This window comes from Triticum aestivum, chromosome 6A (assembly GCF_018294505.1).
Source record: "Triticum aestivum cultivar Chinese Spring chromosome 6A, IWGSC CS RefSeq v2.1, whole genome shotgun sequence".
Lineage (NCBI taxonomy): Eukaryota > Viridiplantae > Streptophyta > Magnoliopsida > Poales > Poaceae > Triticum > Triticum aestivum.
The window spans coordinates 580,985,532-581,005,769 of record NC_057809.1 but is presented as its reverse complement, the minus strand read 5'-3'; the positions used below and the strand labels follow the sequence as shown (position 1 = coordinate 581,005,769).

Here is a 20,238-nt window from a genome sequence, read left to right as displayed (position 1 = left end):
ATTTTTAATGGCACAAATTTTTTAACTAACAAAACATTTTTACATTGTATAAATATTTATTTAATGTCATGAACATATGTTTTAACCACGTGAACATTTTTAAAATGTCAGGTGCGATTCATTTTTCTAAATGGTAGAAATCTTTATTTTAAATTACATGGACATTATTTTTACTTTGTATAAGTATTTTGTAGAAAATTCACAAACATTTGTTCGAAACGCATGAGCAGTTTAAAAACGTCACATGGATTTTTTGAATTACGAGAATGTTTTTTTAAATTGTAATAATTTTACTTTTAGAAAATCGCGAAGATTTTTTCAAAATGTCTGAACATTTTTAAAATGACACCTACATTTGTCCAAGGGTATTAACATTTTTTTAACTCACGATGGACGTTCCAAAAATTTCAGGAGAAATATAAGTAATAATAATAATAATGATAATAGACTTGCGCTGGAGAGCAGCGCTCCTCCCGCGGTGAGCCGACCCATTTGGGCGTTCTTGAGGCGAGACGTGTGTTTGTGTCTCGCAAGACCGCGGCCGAATTTGTTCTGCCCGTGGCGAGCTAGTGGGGCCTCCTATTCGACGCTCTTTGCATCCTGGTTGCCGCACATGGGGCATCTTGGTGGGCCTGCCCATGGCACAAGGGAGTCTATTTTTTTCCTGAATTCTAAAAAGTGCATACGCATTAATTAGCGAAACTAAGCGGCCGGACTCTCACACATGCATGCATGCAGTGTTGTGGTCTAAAATTTTGTCTTTATGCATGATGTGGCGGATAGTAATGACATTCACGTGAGGAGGAGATTCCTTGTCTGATGGGTGTGCATGTGCACTTATTTTGGGTTTTCAAATTTTTGAAAAGTCATATCTTTCAAACCGTGAATCCAAATTCAGATCCGTCTTCACCGCTGGATTCCTCGCGGCGAAATCTTTGAAACTAGATCCCCCATGAGTATGTTTTGACGAAAAAAATTGATGCCAACTTTGGTGCTATATCGTGCAATTTTAGTACTGCATTATGCAACTTTAGTACTGAATGGTGCAACTTTTTTATAAACTTAGTTTTGGTAGCTGCATGATCCAATTTTCTATGAGATTGCAACCTACCAACCATGAGAACGTAATGTACAACTAGTCTACTGCCCCCGCCAACAACCTAGTAGTCGATGTGCAACTCTCATCCTTACTCGTGGATGTGTAGTTTTTCATGCTTTTGCACACCCTGCCCACCCTCCTACCAGTGCTATGTGCAACTTAGTCTGTTGTTCACGCCAACAGCTTATTAGTTGATGTGCAACTCCTTCCCCTCCCTTGTTGTGGATATGCAGTTTCAGTTGGCGGAGGCAATACACGGAGTTGCACAAGTCCGCCAGGCAGTTGGCCGGGCCAACATACGAAGTTGCACATCTCACAGGCAGGATAGTTTGATGACGAAAACTCCACATTCATGAGGATAGTGAAAATTTGCATATAGACAAGACGCTAAAGTTGTACGTCTCACTAGCAGGGGTGGTTTGCTCTAGGTGCCAGCACGAAAACTACACATCCATGGGATACAAGAAAAAGTTGCACATTACTGTTAGACAGTTGGCCGTGGCAGTATCCTAAGTTGCACATCCACTGATAGATAGTTGGCTGATGCAGCGAACAGTGAAAACACTCAAACGCGGTTGTGAGGGGTGCACGTGCGGCGACTACCAGGCATGGAGTTGGCCAGGGTACCGCGGTAGCTGACCAAATTGCATATTTCACTGTTAGAGAGTAGTTGGGGTGGTGCCACTAGTGAAAACTGTATGGCCTAGGCAACAAATGAAGTTGCACATCTCACTAGAAGGAGGCGGTTTGGGGGTGGAGGTATCATAGAGGAAAACTGCACATGTACGGTGTACGAGAAAAGTTGCACATCCCCCTCAGGTAGTTGCACATCGACGGCTAGTCAGTTGCACAAAACGGGGTCAAAATTGCACAAAAAATATTTCGTCGAAACATACTCATATTAGATCTAGTTTCGAAGAGCACGCCGCGAGAGTTCGAATAGTGAAAATGGATCTTAATTTCTACGTGCGGTTTAAAAATTATGGCTTTTCATAAATTTAGAAATTTGAATTAGTGCGTTCACATGGATGGTTTTATAATTCACTTTTCTTTTTTCTGTTTATGTGGTTCTTTTTCTAATATGAAATAAAATTTTATTATATAGAAGTACTAATTAGGGGACCAAATTAGATTAGAGGATAAAAAAAATTAGGCCGGCCGCTCCGAACAGCCAGGGAGCAGCCGGCCGCTGCGTAGACCTGTCCTTTTTTTTTCGAACAAAGCACAGGGAGTCTGGAAGGAGCGAGCTACTGTAGCATATAGGTTTGATAAATATTTTTTAAAGCGGACACTTTCTGAAAATTCTGAACATTTAGAAAATGGGACGCGCCAGACCTTTCTTCTTCCACTTTGTTTGCTTCTTCACCGCTAGTGCGGAGCTCGTTGGTGTTGTCGTCCTCCCCATCAGGTGCAAGATAAGCTTACTGTTGTTCATGGCTAGGTTTTGCGGCTGTTCTCCGCATTCCAATTACCCCTAGTCTAATACAAGTCGTCATATCGTTGCAAATTTTTAGGGTTTTGGATCTTTGAGACAAAGCTTTTGTATACGAAGCTTGAGCTTGTGTGTTAAATGCAATCGGATAGATTTGGAGACAAGACTTCCTAAATTACCGTTAACCCTACTCAAGGTAGTATTATGCTCTGTAAGATGTTTGATTATTCTCTTTGGTGTATGTCTATATTTCGATAACAGATGTTTTTTTTTTTACCACAACTCTTAGCTAGTGGGCGGTTGTGATCTTCGATAAATACTTTGACATACCATGACAACTGGTCGCTAATCGACAACTTGATCACTGCTTTATCACACAGGTTAACAACTTAGCTCCATCTGTAAAACGCTAAAATAATTTTTCATTAACTTATTAGATACTCCCTCCGTTTTTTACTTCGCATATAAGATTTGGTCAAAGTCAAACTACACAAAGTTTGATCAAATTTATATTAAAAAATATGAACGTCTACAATACTAAAACTATATAGTATGAAAATACGTTTCATGGTGCATCTGATAATATTGATTTCATATTGTGAATGTTTATATTTTTAATATAAAGTTGATCAAACTCTATAAATCTTGACTTTGATCAAACCTTATATGCGGACTAAAAAAACGGAGGGAGTATTATTTTTTATTATCTTTGATGTTCTTTGTACTGTAATTATGAATAGATGAGAAGTTTCTCTCGAAAACAAAAAGAAATCACACCGTCAAAAAAAGAAGTAGGCGCGTTGACTCCCCATGCCGCGCTTCCCCAAATATCCGGCGTCCTCGCATGCCGGGCTCGGCAAACCTTTACGCAAAGCGTGAGACGGTCCCGTGCATCCCAAGCTCCCCCACGTACTCCTATCACACGAGAAGCTAGCTAGCTTCATTTGCATCCAAGCTATCAAGCTTGCTATACATTTAGCATCTTCTTCTTCTTCGACCAATAATCAATGCCGGCGCCGAGCAACTTCCTCAAGTCCATGGCCGCCGCCGCCGCCGCGAAGCACGGAGGAGGAGGAGGGGGAGGGGGAGGAGAGCACCACCCGGCCGCCACGGCGGCGAGGAAGCAGCAGCAGCACGCCGTGGGCTTCCCGAGTCTGTCCACGTCCAGCAAGGCGCTCGTCCTGCTCCCGCTCCTGCTCCTCGCCTTCATCTACCTCTTCGTGTACCCCAAGGAGTTCGAGCTGCAGTCGCTGATGAGCTCCTGCGTCCCGCCGCCGGGCACCTACACCGCCGCCGGCAACCTGTCGTCCACGTCCGCCATCGCGTACGCCCGGAAGAAGCCGGACTTCCGGCTCCTCATCGGCATCCTGACGCGCGCCGACGTGTACGAGCGGCGCCACCTGCTGCGCATGGTGTACGGGCTGCAGCTCGCCGCCGACCCCGCCCTCGCCGCGCAGGTGGACGTGCGGTTCGTCTTCTGCCGGCTCTACAAGGACGACCAGCGCGTGCTGATCCCGCTGGAGATCCTGGCGCACGGGGACGTGATCGTGCTGGACGGGTGCGAGGAGAACCTCAACGGCGGCAAGACGCACACCTTCTTCTCCGCCGTGGCGGAGCTCTACGCCGACGCGCCCTACGACTACGTGATGAAGGCGGACGACGACATCCTGATCCGGCTGCCGGCGCTGGTGACGTCGCTGGGGGCGATGCCGCGGGAGGACATGTACTACGGCGCCACCATCCCGTGCAACAGCATGGACCCCGGGAGGGGGTACATGTCCGGGATGGGGTACGCGCTGTCGTGGGACCTGGTGCAGTGGGTGGCCGGCGCCGGCGAGGTCACCCGGGGGCGCACGGTCGGGCCGGAGGACAGGATGACCGGGGAGTGGCTGAGGGTGGGCGGGAAGGGGCGCAACAGGTTCAACGCCAAGCCGGCCATGTACGACTACCCGCTGCCGGTGCCCGTGGACCAGTGCTCCCACGAGTTCGTGCCCGACACCATCGCCGTGCACCGCCTCAAGGACAACCCGCGCTGGGCGCACGCCCTCGGATACTTCAACTTCACCGCCGGGCTCAAGCCCTCCAAGTTCTACAAGTTCGACCCCTAGTTGTTTCGCCGTTATTTTTGGTTCAGTTTTTTACATTTAAAAAAAGAGTTGCTACCTGTACCTATATATCATCATTGATTTTGGAGAAGCTTGTATGAACAATTAAACTGAGCATACCAAAGATAACCAAGAAGTTACACAGACTGAGGGTATGTTCTACTAGTACAGAACTAGTTTTGTTCTCAACGGGCATTACCCATATGTTCAGCGTGTACATACAAAGTTCTAACAAGAGAGACTTATCTCCAAATAAAATGCATGCAATTAATTCTGATTAGCGGACAAGCTGAAAACTGTGTTTCAACGAAGCTTTAAGAAAAGCTAGAGTGATTTCACTGGGTTTACCAGATTACAGTGACATACATGAACCGAAACACCACCGTGCTGCTTACAACCATCACGGGCACACAGAAAGGATGTGAAAACCAAAGCACTACTGCTACGGCATGGATGCGAACATGCACAGAAACAAATGGAAGCCTGCTTGCTCAATTGTACACCATGTATTTTGGGGTTGCGCTGAATTTCTGGTACCCCTTGATGACCTTGTTGACCGAGTCGAGGAAATCCTTTTCAGTCACAGTCTTCCTGCGGGCGCGGATGGCGTACATGCCAGCTTCTGTGCAGACACTCCTGATGTCGGCGCCTGAAACAACAAATCAGACAGTCAGATCAAATTGTTCAGAGGCTGGATCCAAGGTGCCTGAAACAGTCGAATCAAATCAAACAGAAACTGTTCAGAGTGCAAAGCCCATGTACTCACCAGTGGCGTTGGGGCAGAGTCGCGCCAGTAGCTCGAAGCGTATATCACGCTCACAGTTCATGGTGCGCGTATGTATTTTGAATATCTGGGTACGGCCTTCCAAGTCAGGTAACCCAAATTCCACCTTTCTGTCCAAACGACCAGGACGCAGAAGTGCAGGATCAAGTGTATCAGGCCTGAAAAACAAGAAAAGATGGTTACCCTCTTGACTCTATTCATGTGGCCATGATATTTTAGCTGCAATTAATTCACAAGTCCCATCTATTAATAGCATACAAGTAGGATATTCAGAATGTAAGGCGAGCATCATGCCATATTGGACCACATGAGAATGCGCATGAAAGGAAAGGCAAGTACCTGTTGGTGGCCATGAGAACCTTGATATTCCCCCTAGCATCAAAACCATCAAGCTGATTGACGATTTCAAGCATAGTACGCTGTACTTCGTTATCGCCCCCAGCTCCATCATCAAAACGAGCACCACCAATTGCATCAACTTCATCGAAGAATATGATGCATGCTTTCTTCGACCGAGCCATCTGACAAGCAATAATATTTTCAATCAAAACGATTGTTTCTACGACAGAACATTCAAGACGAATAAACCAGATGAAACCCTGTAGCCTGTAGGTTATCTGCAGAGCTGGATATACCTGAAATAACTCCCTAACCATCCGAGCGCCCTCACCAACATACTTCTGAACTAATTCACTACCAATTACACGGATGAAACAAGCATCCGTGCGATTAGCAACAGCTCTAGCAAGAAGAGTCTTGCCAGTGCCAGGAGGACCGTAGCAAAGGACACCTTTCGGAGGGTCGATACCAAGCTTCACAAACTTTTCCGGGTGAAGCATGGGGAGCTCAACTACCTGTGAATAGTTGTTAAGAAAACAGTAAATAAAGCAGGTCCAATACTAGAATGTACTAGCATGCACAGGTTCACTTATTAAGCACAAGTTCTGAATCACAGGGAATTTTTTGACATACCTCACGCATTTTTTCAATCTGCTCCTTGCACCCGCCAACATCATTATACGTGACATCTGGTTTTTCCTCAACAGTCATCATGGTGACGCTGGGATCAATCTTTGGTGGCAATGGAATTTGTATCTGATACTTGTTCCGATCGACACTGCATCAGATCACAATTCCACAGTGAGAATGATAGTGTGCAAGCACAGAAAAGGATAACAATTCTGGGTAGCATCAATGATGATTTATCCAAAAAAATGCATTCATAAAATCAGTATTAGTTTAGCAAGATCCAAAAATCAAGTAGGGAAGTAAGTTCCGTGCTCCCACCTTCTGCATTCTATGAACAACCAGAAGGAACTTATACCTAGGCCAAGGAGATGATGACAAGATACTGCCTCAGAGATTCAGCATGTTCTTAGTTAATAATCATTGCCTTTCAATCAATGATACTCATACACTAGGGGAACAAACGTATGATAAATTAACATCTGATATAGTCACAGTAGCAAACACTGCTCCACTCCTCAGTTTACAAAGTTTTTCTCTGCTTACATGATGGCATATAACACATCCTACATGTATAGTATATGCTGCAGCCTTATAACATGGTTTAAATCAAATACATAAATCACCAGGTGCGAATTACTCAGGTTGATCTGAATGAAAGATGTATGATACAGTAAGACCAAAAGACAGGTAGTAACCTACCCGACTCTCATCCCTTCCTCGATATCAGTTGGCGAAACTTTATCCCCCAATCCAACCACAAACTGCAAGATCAAAAGATAAAGCATAAGGAGGCTGGTGGGAATCAATGTGTATATGGTTGAAATAATAAGATAGGATAAGCACGGTATACCTTTGCAATTTGTTTTACATTAATCATGTACTTGGCATCGTCGGTATTAGGGTTTATAATCTTGGTGCACCTTGCTACCTGCAGCATGAGGAAGGTAACTTAGACCCAAACAATTATGCATGCTAAACCACAACTATAAAATTGGGAAGAAGTACGAAAACATTAGGCCAAGTAGCATACTTGTAATGGCTGCTCCTCTTGCATCATTTGCTTATCTGACACCAGATCCCACTGGCTAGGTGGAGCCAGCCCAGTATCAGACTCCTTTATCCCTGAGATTTAATATATAAGGGCATAACGGGTCAGGCAAGCTAACTAAAAATGTTACCCTCCTAACATTTTAATAACCAGATAAACTGCACAGTTGTATGGAAGTTCGAAAGTTAATCGCACATTCTGAATGTTCATGAATCCGCTAAAACAAAATTTCTAAAACACAAACCAAACAGGAAGAACATTGCAAGCAAGAGCAGGAGTCAGATGCACATATCATCAAACAAATGCTTTACTAGTTGAGTCTGTCAAAACGAACACTGCAGTCATACACCTTAAATTCTGAACAACTTACCATAATTACTAACTACAAACACTACCTTCAGTAGGTACATGCCTCAATATTTATCATATGAATGAAAGCTGCCTGGTGAAAGTGTGAAACAACAAAACGAAGTGCAGACAACTGATCTCTATCTAGCCCAGGAACAAATTCTAGAGCCAAACCAACAAACAGATTACCAAGTCCTTACTCACCACATAGGTCATTGATCCTCTTGGCCAGTTCCTTGATCTCCTTCTCGGCCGTCTTGATGCTCGTGGAGTATGGCCCAAGCCCCTGTCAGGTGTCAGCAGCAGCCAGAATCAGCAAACTTGAGCAGAAACCCTAAAGAGAGAGCACTCCACATCTCGCAGAAACACCCCAATTCCGCCGCGGAGAAGGAGCAAACAATACAAAATAAACAGCATCCCGTCGCCCGCATCAAAGCCCTAGAGGAATCAACAGCCACCCCACATAGAACTGCGAAACACCAACAGGGCACAGGCCACGGGGCCTGCCCAAACGAATCCACCAGAAGGCGACGACCAGGTTCCCCAGAGAGCAGGAACCAAAACCCTAAGCTGACCGCGAGCGCAAACCCGGCCGCGCCCAGCCCGAGACCAGATCACAAATCCACAGAAGGGGCCTTCCCCAGACAAATTCACAGAAGGCGACGACAGATTCCCCAGACCGAAACCCTAGACTAGGCAGGTCGCGGGCGCGAACCCGTGCGCCGCGCCCAGCCCGGGGCCAGATCGCCGCCAAACGGAAACGCAGATTCGAGGGGAAGGGGGGAGATCCGACGGGGTCGCGGCGGCACTCACGTAGGTCTTGAGGAGGGCGATGTCGTCCTCGTCGAGAGGGCGCGGGTTCTTCTCGGCCATGATGTCGTCCTCCGGCTCCGGCGCCATGGCGTCCTCTCCGGCGGGCGGCGGGCGGCGGGCGCGAGGCCGAGAGGGAGGGGAGGCGCTGCGCTGCGCTGGTGGTGTCTGGCTCGCTCGGCTGCGTGTGCGAGAGGCGAGACTGCGGGTTCGGGTGCGCTGGGCCTGCCCTCTGTTGGCTTGGCTACTACTAGTAGTAATCAACTTCTGCTCCAAGAAGAAGGCAGCCCGGGCCGGATACGTATATCCAGAACCCGTGTTCCCGCTCCAAGAAAGAAGGCAACCCGGGTCGGATAGTATATCCAGAACCCGTGTTCCCAAGACGGAAACGGATTTCTCTTCTCTCTCGAAAAAAAAGACGGAAACGGATTCGAACAAAAATTCTTCTTTTCTTTCTTTTTGATTTCATTCATGACTGCAAGTGCCAGGTGAGGGGCGTCTGTAGATTCAAACTGAGATTTCAAACCGAGAGCATGATTGAGTCGCACATTGTACAGCTCAAAGATTTGTGTGGCAAATTTTGCGACCCAAAATGCTGGTTTGTAAAATTAACAGATGATTATCCAGCATCTGGATAGTGTTACTGCTTCATCCGATTGCATCTAGTGCTCTGGTCGTGCTATTTTGGGAGAACGTATTTGGAAAGACAGTAAATTTGGAGGATAAACAATTAAGAGATCTCTGCATACAAAGCATATGAATTTTGATGTCCATTCTAATCTCTGTCACAGCATATATATTCTCCAACGTTTGCATCACTTGTCCAAATAGCAACTGTAAAATACGGGCACCATCAAAATGGGCAGCACTGAACCTCTCCTCTCAATGTGGCAAAATAAACTAAAAGTGAATCATTACATCCCATTCATGTTAATGCCTCATCTACAAGAACCATAGATATTTCTCCGCAGGGTTAACGGCGAGCTCAACCAATGATTACAAGAAGATGGGGGCCATGACCAGTGTGATCGTGGCGAGCATCTTGATGAGAACATGGATTGAAGGCCCCGCCGTGTCTTTGAACGGATCTCCAACCCTGCGGCATAACATACTCGTAGATGTTACTTCGGGTTGCATGATCGTTAAGAATGAGTCAAAAACAATGCCAGGTCACATTACGTGTATACGTACTTATTATAGGAAAAGAACATTGTTATTCAGTTTAGCATGTGTTGATCAACAGTAGAAACTCAGTTCAAGAAACCAAAAGCAGCAGCACATTACTGAGAAACGAGGAACTTACGTATCGCCAGTAATTGCAGCCTTGTGAGCCTCACTGCCTTTACCACCAAGTGCACCAGTCTCGATGTACTTCTTAGCATTATCCCAGGCACCGCCGGAAGTGTTCAGGAAGAGTGCCATGAGGATACCAGTAACGGTCGCAAACATGAGCATAGAGGCGACGACTTTAGCTCCAAGGAGAGGCTGCCCCGTAGCATGGCCCAAAATCCGAAAGATGATGCCTACAGATCATGTAAATGAAATTTTAAAACAACACCAAATATCATAAATTGAGTTTCAAAACGCATGAAATATCAGAACCATAGCACCACTACTCCCAGACCCATAAAACTCACCAACAGCCATGGGAGACAAAATTGCTAAAGCCCCTGGCTTTATCATTTCCCTCAAGGATGCAGAGGCCACAATTGCAACACAACGACCATAATCAGGCTTCTCTTTGTAATCCTGTGTTTATATCATCTTGTAAGTTAGCATTAGTTTTTCCAGGCATAAGAACTCAAGTACTTAATCATAAACAGGTACTCACCATAATTCCAGGCCTCTCAATGAATTGCCTCCTGACCTCAGTAACAACTTCTTGTGCAGTTCTGCCAACAGCTGAACAAGCCCATCCACTAAACAGGAATATAAGCATCGAACCTAGTAAACCACCAACAAAAACCTCTGGAATTGCTATGTCAACCTGCAATCCATTGTGTACAACCAGTCATGTGTCATAAGCACCTAATCTCAACATTACATGTATAGAGGTGATAATAGTACATACCTCTTTGAATGGCAACTGTGCAAAAGCAGCTACTTCATCCATATATGCGCTGAACAGGAGAAAGGAAGCCAGTGCTGCTGACCCTATAGCAAATCCCTTTGTGGTAGCTTTCGTAGTGTTACCCACAGCATCTAGAATGTCTGTGATCTCCCTAACACTTTCAGGCTGCAGAAATTATTCGATCGGTGTTACAATGATTAAAGAAAAAAATAGTCCAAACTCATGTATAAACATAACTAATTAAATGTTAACATTTATTTATAGCCATTACAATTTTAGATGCTTCGAAAATGTACACCAAAAACATAAACCGTCTTAGCACAGGTAAAATGTATGTTTGAATATTATATACATGAAGAAATTTGCGAGTGTACCTGCTGGCTCATCTCCACAATACCACCGGCATTGTCAGCTATAGGACCAAACATGTCCATGGTGAGAACATATGCTGCAGTACTAAGCATTCCCATTGTAGCTACAGCTGTCCCAAAAAGACCACCAGTTGGATTGCCAAGCTCATCTACCAAGCCACAGGTACGTCCCAACCAAAATGCTGATATAATGGCTACAGATATCACTAGAACTGGTAAGGCTGTTGCTTCCATTCCCAAACTTACTCCAGCAATAATATTAGTTCCATGTCCTGTTGAACTTGAAAGAGCTAAAAGGCGGACGGGCTCATGTTTATAATCTGTATAATACTTGGAAATCCAAACAAAAGCATATGCTGTGATGATGCCCACCAAACCACACAAGGCAAAATTGAACCATGCAGTAGGTGCTTGTTCAGTGTACAGGAGCCAACGAGTAGACTGCAAATATAACACATGTAAGTAGTTGAAAAACAACTCCAAGGGAAAAGGAATGTAAACTAGAGTTATTACCCACATGACAAAACAAACATATTGAATGCTCAACTGGTTTATAGTTCACAAATATTTATCCTTTTGAATATGGTTGATTTACATCCAATAATGGATTGGTCATGATTACCGGACTGGGGACACCCTAAATGTTTTCCTTTGTTCAGATCGTGTTTGATGTTTTTCCCCTGGGATCATTTTTTGTAATAAAATATGTCCATAGAGAAATATTACAATAGTCAAACAAGAGAAGTATGAATAACTAAACTTACCCCTCCAAAGGTAAGAACAGCAAGCAGTATAGTAATAGAATAGCCTTTCTGCATAATTGCCATGGGATCTTCAATAGGGGATATTAATCCAGAGTCACGTGTTCCCCTAATTGAGAGAATTCCAACTGATGACACCACTAGGTCAAAAGAATGGACAACAAGAGGAAACAGAATAAAGCCAGAGGGATCTGCAACAGTAAATAATGTTGATTATAATCCAGCACAATTACAAGGATTGTTGACCCGCAAAAGAAAAAGGTGGTTATCAATTTTATTCAAAGCCAGGCACATCCCAAGCACCGAGAGTCAGCCAACACTATTTCTCAACATAGTCCCTAGATTAAAGCTAATTTATTATATTATCCATATTAGCAACTACCTGTGGACAGTGCTCTTATGGACCAAAGTACATTCATAGGGAAAAAAAAATTTCACTCGACATCCCAATCAGAGATCTAGCATGGCAAGCAAAAGAGCCTTGCCTTCAATTTTGCAGCGCTGTGCCATTGTTGCACCAAGTATCATTGCACTGATAATTTCTGCTGCTATGCTTTCAAAAAGATCGGCACCACGGGCAGCACAATCTCCAACATTGTCACCAACCTGTGAAGTTTTCTTATTATTAGCATATACAGTAGCAATAAAAGAAACATAGGCTAATAACAATCTGATAATTAGTTTTAGAAACAAGCAAATCTTGCATTCCAGCACAGGCACAAATATTTGATCATAGGAAATGCATCTACTGAACTTCAGAATTCTACTGTACAACGCATTGGACCACAAGACCAGTCCACCCCTTGCAGAAACAATAATTTGTTTAGGTTTCAGAATGAATGCAAGCTGTTAAGGTCATATTATCTCTGATAAAACTTATGGAGCTCATCATTATTGAATATCATCCCTTATGTCTAGGTATATTCCATGAAAAATATGAGACAAGTTTTAATTAAGAGCATGAAGAAAAAATATTCCACATTTTTTTATTGAAGAAACACCATTACCAAGTCAGCAATGACAGCAGGATTACGAGGATCATCTTCTGGTATTCCCTGTTCAACCTTTCCAACAAGATCAGCTCCAACATCAGCTGCTTTGGTGTATATGCCACCACCCAACTGAGCAAAGAGGGCAACAAACGACGCACCAAAACCGTACCCCACAAGGAGAAGAGGCACTACACAAAATCACATGAAATCAGCAACAGCAATTATGTTCTTTTGAATTGAAAACACATATACAAGTTTGCAACTACAAGCATATCAGCAGTGGATCAGTTACCAGTGTCAATTTAGGACTTAAAGTTACTTTTTTTATAGAACATGAACATCTTATATAATGAGTCATTTTATCCACTCAAACTTTCAGTGTTGATCACATTGTGGTACTTCCCAATAAATAATTGTTCCCATCTTTTCTTTTAAAAGTTTGACCATAAGTTCAAAACTACTCCCTCCGTTCCTAATATTTGTCTTTTTAGAGATTTCAAATGGACTACCACATACGGATGTATATAGACATATTTTAGAGTGTAGATTCACTCATTTTGCTCCGTATGTAGTCACTTGTTGAAATCTCTAGAAAGACAAATATTTAGGAACTGAGGGAGTATATAAATTGGCCATGAGATGATTAAATAACTAGATTTACTGTTAAAAATGTTTCTAGTATTAGTTACTTTTACTTAATAATATAAGGACTAGCTTAATGTTCAAAGTCGCATCTTGGTGTTGTGAAAGGCCAAATAAAAATGATGTAAAAACCACATTAACAATCTTTGAAGCAAAGTACTTTTCCTTACTCAACATTACTCCTACAGAATTGTCTTTTATGAACTCATCATTGGTCATCAGTTTAACAAGAAAAAAATATGTATGAACCAATTTAACAATTTTGACCATGTACAGTAGACCATATAGCTCAACAGGCAATTCGAGTAGAGTTCTATTGTCCCAGGTATTGAATATATCATGTTTGAAATAACTTACAGTCTGTAACCTTCATCGAATCAGGTGAATCTACTCCAAGCCAAACATAAAATGTTGCATAGAGTAATGCCACACCAAATACAGCCATGCCAACAACAACGATGGCCGAGAAACCACCTGCACGGACAGCAATCTGTTTCGAGAAATCAGTCATGATTTCAAACTACACCGTACAGGGGAAACACATTAAAACATGAAAGATAATGTATCAAGGACGTGAAACAAAACCTGCAATGCTTCCCTTGCAGACCGTCGAGCAGCACTTGAAACTCTAACATTTGCACGTACGGAGACCCACATCCCAACATATCCAGCTAGTCCAGAACACACAGCTCCAAGGAGAAAGGCAATAACTGTAATATATGCAGATGTTGTCCTGTGTAGCGATGAAATTTATGAGACAACAAAAGATGGGTACAGCTAAGATTTCATAATAACAGTACAAAATCACCTTCCTAGGCCTGATGCCTCCTGCTGCGGGGTGGTAGTGCGGAAGAGATAAATGAACAGGATAACAAGTGCCAGGATGCAAGCCATTTTAGAAATAGCCCCATACTGTGTCCTAAAAAATCCTTCAGCACCATCCCTTATGGCATCAGATATCTGAGCAGTACATGCAACATGACAGATCAAAACCTTGATAACCTTACATACAGAACTCACGGAAGTAGATGCATAAATAAATAAAATACTGAAAATCAGGATTTCCAAAAGGGGCAACGTTGATGTAAGCTACACCATGACAGTCCATGACCATTTTACAGGTACAAATAAAATATTTACAGAGAAGAACTTACACTTACTTATTAGCAACATGAGTAGTCACAACATAACAGTGTAGAGTGTACATGTGTTGCTTTGTGCATTTAAGAATGTCATTAAATAAAATAAAACATAAAGCCAATGCACAACAAGCTGATATTTTGTATGAGTGTATGACTTACTTCCAAACCCATAATAACCTCCTGAAACAGGATCATGCTAGATTGTGTGATATGTTAATTTGGTAAAATGCTATGATATGGGATATGTTCTCAATTTGCATTGAACTGTGTAGCTACCATAAAATGATACATGCCGCAGCTAAATAGCATTCTGCAACCCCAATCAACACATACAAATAGCATTTTACACTGTGTGTCCTAATCATATCCATGATCTAGCATATCAAATATCAACACATGGACTAAAACAAAACCATTAAACCTTAAATGTAAATTGCAGAATAAATGGGCCAGTAGTCTCATAGGATGGTATGGTTAACTGTCAAGCAAGAGATGATAGAAAATGTGTTATACAGCACTTTGCAGACATTGAAACATGCCAAACAAACCAATAATTTGAAGTGAACATTAAGAAAATGATGGCGCTGCTATATCCTCCACGAGCTGAACACAAGCATTTTCAATACCTCGGACATTTCTGGAGGTCCTTCATCCTTGGCAAGAACCCACTTTGTGAGGTAGAGAGAGAAGAATAAACTGAGAGTGCATATACAGAACACGAAGACTATAATTGGTGATGTACTGGCTCCTAAGTAGAACACACCACAGACAACCAGCAGAAGAAGAACTATCAGGGCACGAGGATTTATCTTCATCAACACACGGAAGACCTGCAGCAGTCAGAATAGCAACTAAATGAGGCACAAATAAATTGCTCGTAACAGGGCAAAGTATATCCAACCAACCGATCAGTGGAAATGTTTAAACACTTGTTTTACTTATTGAACTTCCAAATTTATATTAAAAAATGCACATAACATCTAGATGAAAACAGCTACCTGGGTTAAATCATTTCAAAACCTGCAACAGCTTCGAGACTAATAAACAAGCAGCAGTGGTGTAGACATTGAACTTTTGACTTTTTTTAGCAACATAACCTTTTTTGTTGAGTTACAAGCAGCAATAAACAGAGCAGACCTCATTTGTTTACTGCAATTACATCATTTAAGAGAGGGAAAATTCTACTCCCTCCGTCCCAAAATTCTTGTCTTAAATTTGTCTAGATACGGATGTATCTAATACTAAAACTTGACTTGATACATCCATATTTAGACAAATCTAAGACAAGAATTTTGGGACGGAGGGAGTACATGGTAATAAATATAAAGTTAAACAGAGGAAAGAGTAGTCATGATGCAGCATTGTGTAGCATGTTGAATTTTGGGTTGGTGTGTACTTCAACTTGTAACGTTGTAAGAAAATAAAATGGTGAATACAAAACATGATACTGTGGATATTTTGACAAATTAAACATATGGACCATTCAAACTGACAGAGATTAAGGAGAAAAGAGCTATCACCTCCCATGCAATTGCATATACTACGCACAGCAAAATCGAAGTGGGAGAAAGACACATGGAAAGATGAAAGTGAGCTAAACTGATACTCCTAGTAACTGCTAAGCTCGGTGTGTAAAAGGTGGAGAATGCTTAGCAATAGGCCATACCAGCGGAATAGATGATTTACTTCGTACAGTGGAAAAAGTTCTTGGTTTCTCCTGATACGGTCTTCCTTTTTCCATTTCACTTTCCATCATGATGGAATAAGAGTTTGCCCTCTTCGTTACTAGAAAAGGAGCGAACTCCCTACCTTGGGGCAGGTCACTCCCAGATCCTGGGCGCTCAATTTTGGATGATCTATATCAAACACCTTCAGAACACAAGCAGTAAGTTCAAAAGGTCAGGCACATCCAGCTCTTAGGCCTCAGCCACCAAATTACCCTTTGCTAAAAAAGAACCTTCTCCCTCAAAATTATATAAGATAAACATTTCATGTTATACGAAAAGCATTAAAAAATGATCCGCAATCTGTATAATCATTGCCTAATTTATGTTCAAATGCTAGAGCACGAAGTCGAGTTATTATGTGAAATCAGGTACAGTCTATACGTAGATCAGACTATGTTTACATAGAGAACAGAGTATGATCAGCATATGATTAACATATACAAGAACAATTGAAAATGATGAACGTATGTCAAACACTGATAGTTCCTGGGACAAGCAAAGCAATAGCACTCATTTTCAATGCCAGCCTTGACTACCGAAAATAAAGGGAAATTTGGTTTACTTGGATATATCAGGGGCCATGGGGCAGTAACCATGAACCACAACTCCACAAGCACTTCACATAAATTGTGCAGCCCAGGGAAACTAGCGACCATGCACAGCTAGTACGAAAGGAGGATAACTATGAATGAACCATCTACATCGAGTGCGCACTGCGCAACCCCAAAAAACTAGTAACCACGAACAGGTCGTACTTGACACCAAAACTATGACGGATCCACCTAAGTCAATCACAGACGTAGTGCCAACGTCCAGAATTAACACGCCTAGCATTGTGCAATCGCCACGAATCAACCTGATCTACCAGCGCCTACGCAGATCGAGCAGATGCGGGCCCGTACCTTCGGCTTTCGGTGGGGCGGAAGCCGGTCAGCGAAACGTCGACGGGAACGAAGAGAAGTGGAGCCCAACGGTGGCACGGCCCTCCGCGGGGTCGCCGAGATCTCTCGTTGACGCGGTCGCGTTCCGGTCGCTGCCTGCCGTGCTCCCCTCGTCGCCGCGCGCGGTCGCCGGCGCTGGCGGAAGTGGCTGTCCCCCTCGTCGACGCGGCCGCCGGCGGTCGCGGTCCCCCTCGTCGCCGCGCACTGACTGGGTGGAGAGAGAGAGGGGAGGAGGTGCGATGCGGTTGGAGTGGAGATGCGGGGGAGAGAAAGGTCAGGAGGGAGGGATGGGAGAAAAACGGAGCTCGTTGCGAGCCGCCTCGAGTCTCGGCTCGGCTCGGTCACCAAATCAGCCGAGCCTTAGCCAGCCCAGCTCGCATTTGCTCATATGGTTCATCTTCTTTTTTTTTCCATGGTAATATGCCCGGCTGGACAGTCTAGACAGTCAGACACTACCTGAACAAAAAAGAGAAAATTCCTTATATAACACTGTTTTAAATTTTGTTTCCCTATTTGACACCAAATAACTTTTTTTTCCCTATCTAACACAGTCTCTAAATTTTATGTTCTTTATGACACTTTCGTCCATTAAACCTTAATAGTGTTAAATGACACCTGAAAAGATCTATTTGCTCCTCATATGATAGGTGACCAAAATTTTACGTGGTAATTTATCTTCAGGTCAGCAGGGTAGCCGGTGTACATCAATAATACATGGTACACTACATACGGGATCGATAGTATACAACAAGTCAGATTTGCATATAAAGTCGCACTCTAATATGATACTTATCATTTGATGGATATGTTACCAGCGGGGGTTTCTTTGGGCTCCCCTACGGCGGACAGTGCGGCCTGAAATTGGGCTTTGCACTCTTCTAGCTCCTGGAACAGTTGAGTATTCTTTTCTGTAAGAACCTACATAACAAATGATCCTTAAATCAGTTATCCTAACTGTTTCAAGTCTCAGGGGTTACTGATATATATAATTATCAAATTTTCTTACCCGTATGTCTTTTACATACTGCTCCGTGGCTCTGGCTAGACCATTTTGAGCGGCACAGAGGTGCGCATCTCCCGAGTTAAAGGCATCCAAAGCCTCTTGGAAGAAACAAGCGTCACGAAGAACAGTCCGGCGATGCCTATGGTTCATGGCACTTTCCACCTCGGAATGGGTGGCGAACAGTCTATCCGTATCCTCTGTCGGAGGAGCACCCGGTGCACGCCTTGTAGTCGTTCCCATCCCTGAGTCTGGCCTTGAGCCTGGCTTGTGGAGGCGCGGTTGGTAACCTCTCCGGGTATAGTCCGGCGAGCGCTCTTTTTCCTGAAAAGAAGGCATGGGCGTTAATATGCCTCTGTAAATAATGTCTTGCAATAAAGACGGCGCGCCATACCGCTGCGCCGGTGCCTCAATCCGGACTGCGAATATTTTTAGCCTGCCTGGCCTAGCGGTCCCTTGTTGGCTAGTTGCCACAGGCTCGGCCTTCTGCCCCGAGGACCTCCCTTGCAAAACACGGCTGTTATACGGCAATAAAAAAGAGCACAAGGACGGATCCCTTTTTAAGTGCTGGGACTTCGGTCTCAATCACCTGTGAGGCTGGAACTAGCCCAGGGTAATCGGCCGTAATGGTCACCAAGGTATTGTCATTACTCCCTTGGTAAAATACCCCGTCGATCAGCTCCACGGATATGTCCGGATCCTCCTGGGAGGCCGGGTCAAGGGACCGTCCAGGGTCCTCGGGCTATGGAGGAGGGCTGTTTATCTCCTTTACTGTCTGGCGCAGCTCCTTCGATGAAATCGCTAGAATGAATACTTAAACTACGGGAATACGAAACGGATGGGCGAGAAAGAAATCTCCGCTTACCCAGCTCGGAGGATTGTACATGGAGAATCTGCCCTATGGGTTGACACGAAGGAATTCCTCCTCTTCTCCCTTGTACAAAGTGGACAAGATCTTTATTAGATCAGCAGCCGATCCCGACCCTTTGCGGCCGTGGCGGGTGGGTCATCCTCCCCGTTGAAATCCCACATGGGGTGGCCTCTGTACTAGAGCGGCTGCACCCCCCGCATAGTGCATATATCCATGACCCCGATCATGGTCAATCCGGATCGAGCTAAAGAACTTATCTGGCTCATTAGATAAAGAATGTCCCTGTCGTCTTCCTCCAGGGAGCTCCGTGGACGCCAGCTCCGGCGCTTCTTCAAAGGGGCGTTGTCAAACTCAGGAAGGCCGATCCGAATAGGGTCCGGAAGGGGGACATCTTCTATATAAAACCATTCTGAAGGCCAGTCTTCGGACGTCTTCTTCGGGGTCCCGGATAGGTATCCGGTCCCGCGATACGCCACACTTCGGCTCCGCCCACTTGATATATTGATCCCTTCTTGGAACGAGGCACAAGGTAGAACAGCTTCTTCCACAGAGCGAAATGAGCCTCACGGCCCAAAAATAACTCGCAAAGGGCTACGAATCCCGCGATATGCAGCAGGGAGGCAGGCGTAAGATTGTGCAGCTGGAGGCCATAGAACTCCAGAAGCCCCCGGAGAAACGGATGAATTGGGAATCCGAGCCCTCTTACCAGGTAAGGGACAAGGCATACCCGCTCTCCCTTGGAGGGATTGGGACGGCTCTCCGCTTGCTCTTCGCCATTGTAGGTGGCAAGCCCGGCTCGAACCGGGACCAGGTACGCTGGGGGAAGAAATCCCTTAGACTGAAGCATCACCAATTTGCTGTGCGGGATGGAACATCTCTCTCAATCTCCAGGCTTGGAACTAGGGTGCGAGAGGAGGAGCTGCATTGACCGGCCATGATGGAATGGATCTCTGTCGAGCACGCTCCGATGAAGACTCGGCAAGGGAGGATGATGTGATTTGGATCTGAATCCTCGCCTTTTTAAATAGGCGGCTCATTTACATAACTAGGGGTAAATTTGAAAACACCCTGGCTCTTCACATTCGCTCGACACGTGGAAAGTGGCCATTATTGGGCGTAGAAGCC

The 20,238-nt window shown here is 44.2% G+C and overlaps 3 protein-coding genes across 3 annotated transcripts; 1 reads left to right on the top strand and 2 right to left on the bottom strand.

Annotated features, from left to right (window-relative positions):
• The first annotated feature begins 3,499 nt into the window (after window positions 1–3,499).
• On the top strand, window positions 3,500–5,170 carry LOC123128674 (beta-1,3-galactosyltransferase pvg3-like). Its single transcript, XM_044548736.1, has one exon. It carries the CDS (start codon window positions 3,539–3,541, stop codon window positions 4,637–4,639), a length of 1,101 nt encoding a protein of 366 aa, XP_044404671.1. The 5' UTR covers window positions 3,500–3,538; the 3' UTR covers window positions 4,640–5,170.
• Window positions 4,879–8,877, bottom strand: LOC123128672 (26S proteasome regulatory subunit 7A). Its single transcript, XM_044548735.1, has 10 exons — window positions 8,599–8,877; window positions 7,990–8,071; window positions 7,420–7,511; window positions 7,240–7,317; window positions 7,089–7,150; window positions 6,393–6,537; window positions 6,056–6,274; window positions 5,760–5,941; window positions 5,403–5,578; window positions 4,879–5,285 (listed from the first exon to the last, which is right to left on the bottom strand). The coding sequence occupies exons 1-10, from the start codon at window positions 8,683–8,685 to the stop codon at window positions 5,128–5,130; spliced, it is 1,281 nt and encodes a 426-aa protein (XP_044404670.1). The 5' UTR covers window positions 8,686–8,877; the 3' UTR covers window positions 4,879–5,127.
• Window positions 8,878–9,318: 441 nt separating this feature from the next.
• LOC123128671 (pyrophosphate-energized membrane proton pump 3) lies at window positions 9,319–17,513 on the bottom strand. Its single transcript, XM_044548734.1, has 15 exons — window positions 17,204–17,513; window positions 16,241–16,443; window positions 15,201–15,404; window positions 14,241–14,392; window positions 14,018–14,165; window positions 13,790–13,922; window positions 12,806–12,978; window positions 12,284–12,404; window positions 11,802–11,989; window positions 11,041–11,478; window positions 10,667–10,831; window positions 10,427–10,582; window positions 10,233–10,344; window positions 9,899–10,118; window positions 9,319–9,691 (listed from the first exon to the last, which is right to left on the bottom strand). The coding sequence occupies exons 2-15, from the start codon at window positions 16,328–16,330 to the stop codon at window positions 9,592–9,594; spliced, it is 2,400 nt and encodes a 799-aa protein (XP_044404669.1). The 5' UTR covers window positions 16,331–16,443; window positions 17,204–17,513; the 3' UTR covers window positions 9,319–9,591.
• Between the last annotated feature and the right edge of the window lie 2,725 nt (window positions 17,514–20,238).

What these genes read in the sequence shown, in the direction of transcription:
- LOC123128674 (XM_044548736.1), top strand. Translation starts at nt 3,539, where the DNA reads ATGCCGGCGCCGAGCAACTTCCTCAAGTCCATGGCCGCCGCCGCCGCC.
- LOC123128672 (XM_044548735.1), bottom strand. Translation starts at nt 8,685, where the DNA reads ATGGCGCCGGAGCCGGAGGACGACATCATGGCCGAGAAGAACCCGCGC. An exon ending in GAGGAAGGGATGAGAGTCGG is followed by an intron (nt 6,538 to 7,088) that starts GTAGGTTACTAC and finishes GATCTGATGCAG; the next exon opens with TGTCGATCGGAACAAGTATC. An exon ending in AGATTGAAAAAATGCGTGAG is followed by an intron (nt 6,275 to 6,392) that starts GTATGTCAAAAA and finishes AACTATTCACAG; the next exon opens with GTAGTTGAGCTCCCCATGCT.
- LOC123128671 (XM_044548734.1), bottom strand. Translation starts at nt 16,330, where the DNA reads ATGATGGAAAGTGAAATGGAAAAAGGAAGACCGTATCAGGAGAAACCA. An exon ending in TTGTGGAGATGAGCCAGCAG is followed by an intron (nt 10,832 to 11,040) that starts GTACACTCGCAA and finishes TAATTTCTGCAG; the next exon opens with CCTGAAAGTGTTAGGGAGAT. An exon ending in GCTGCAATTACTGGCGATAC is followed by an intron (nt 9,692 to 9,898) that starts GTAAGTTCCTCG and finishes GTTATGCCGCAG; the next exon opens with GGTTGGAGATCCGTTCAAAG.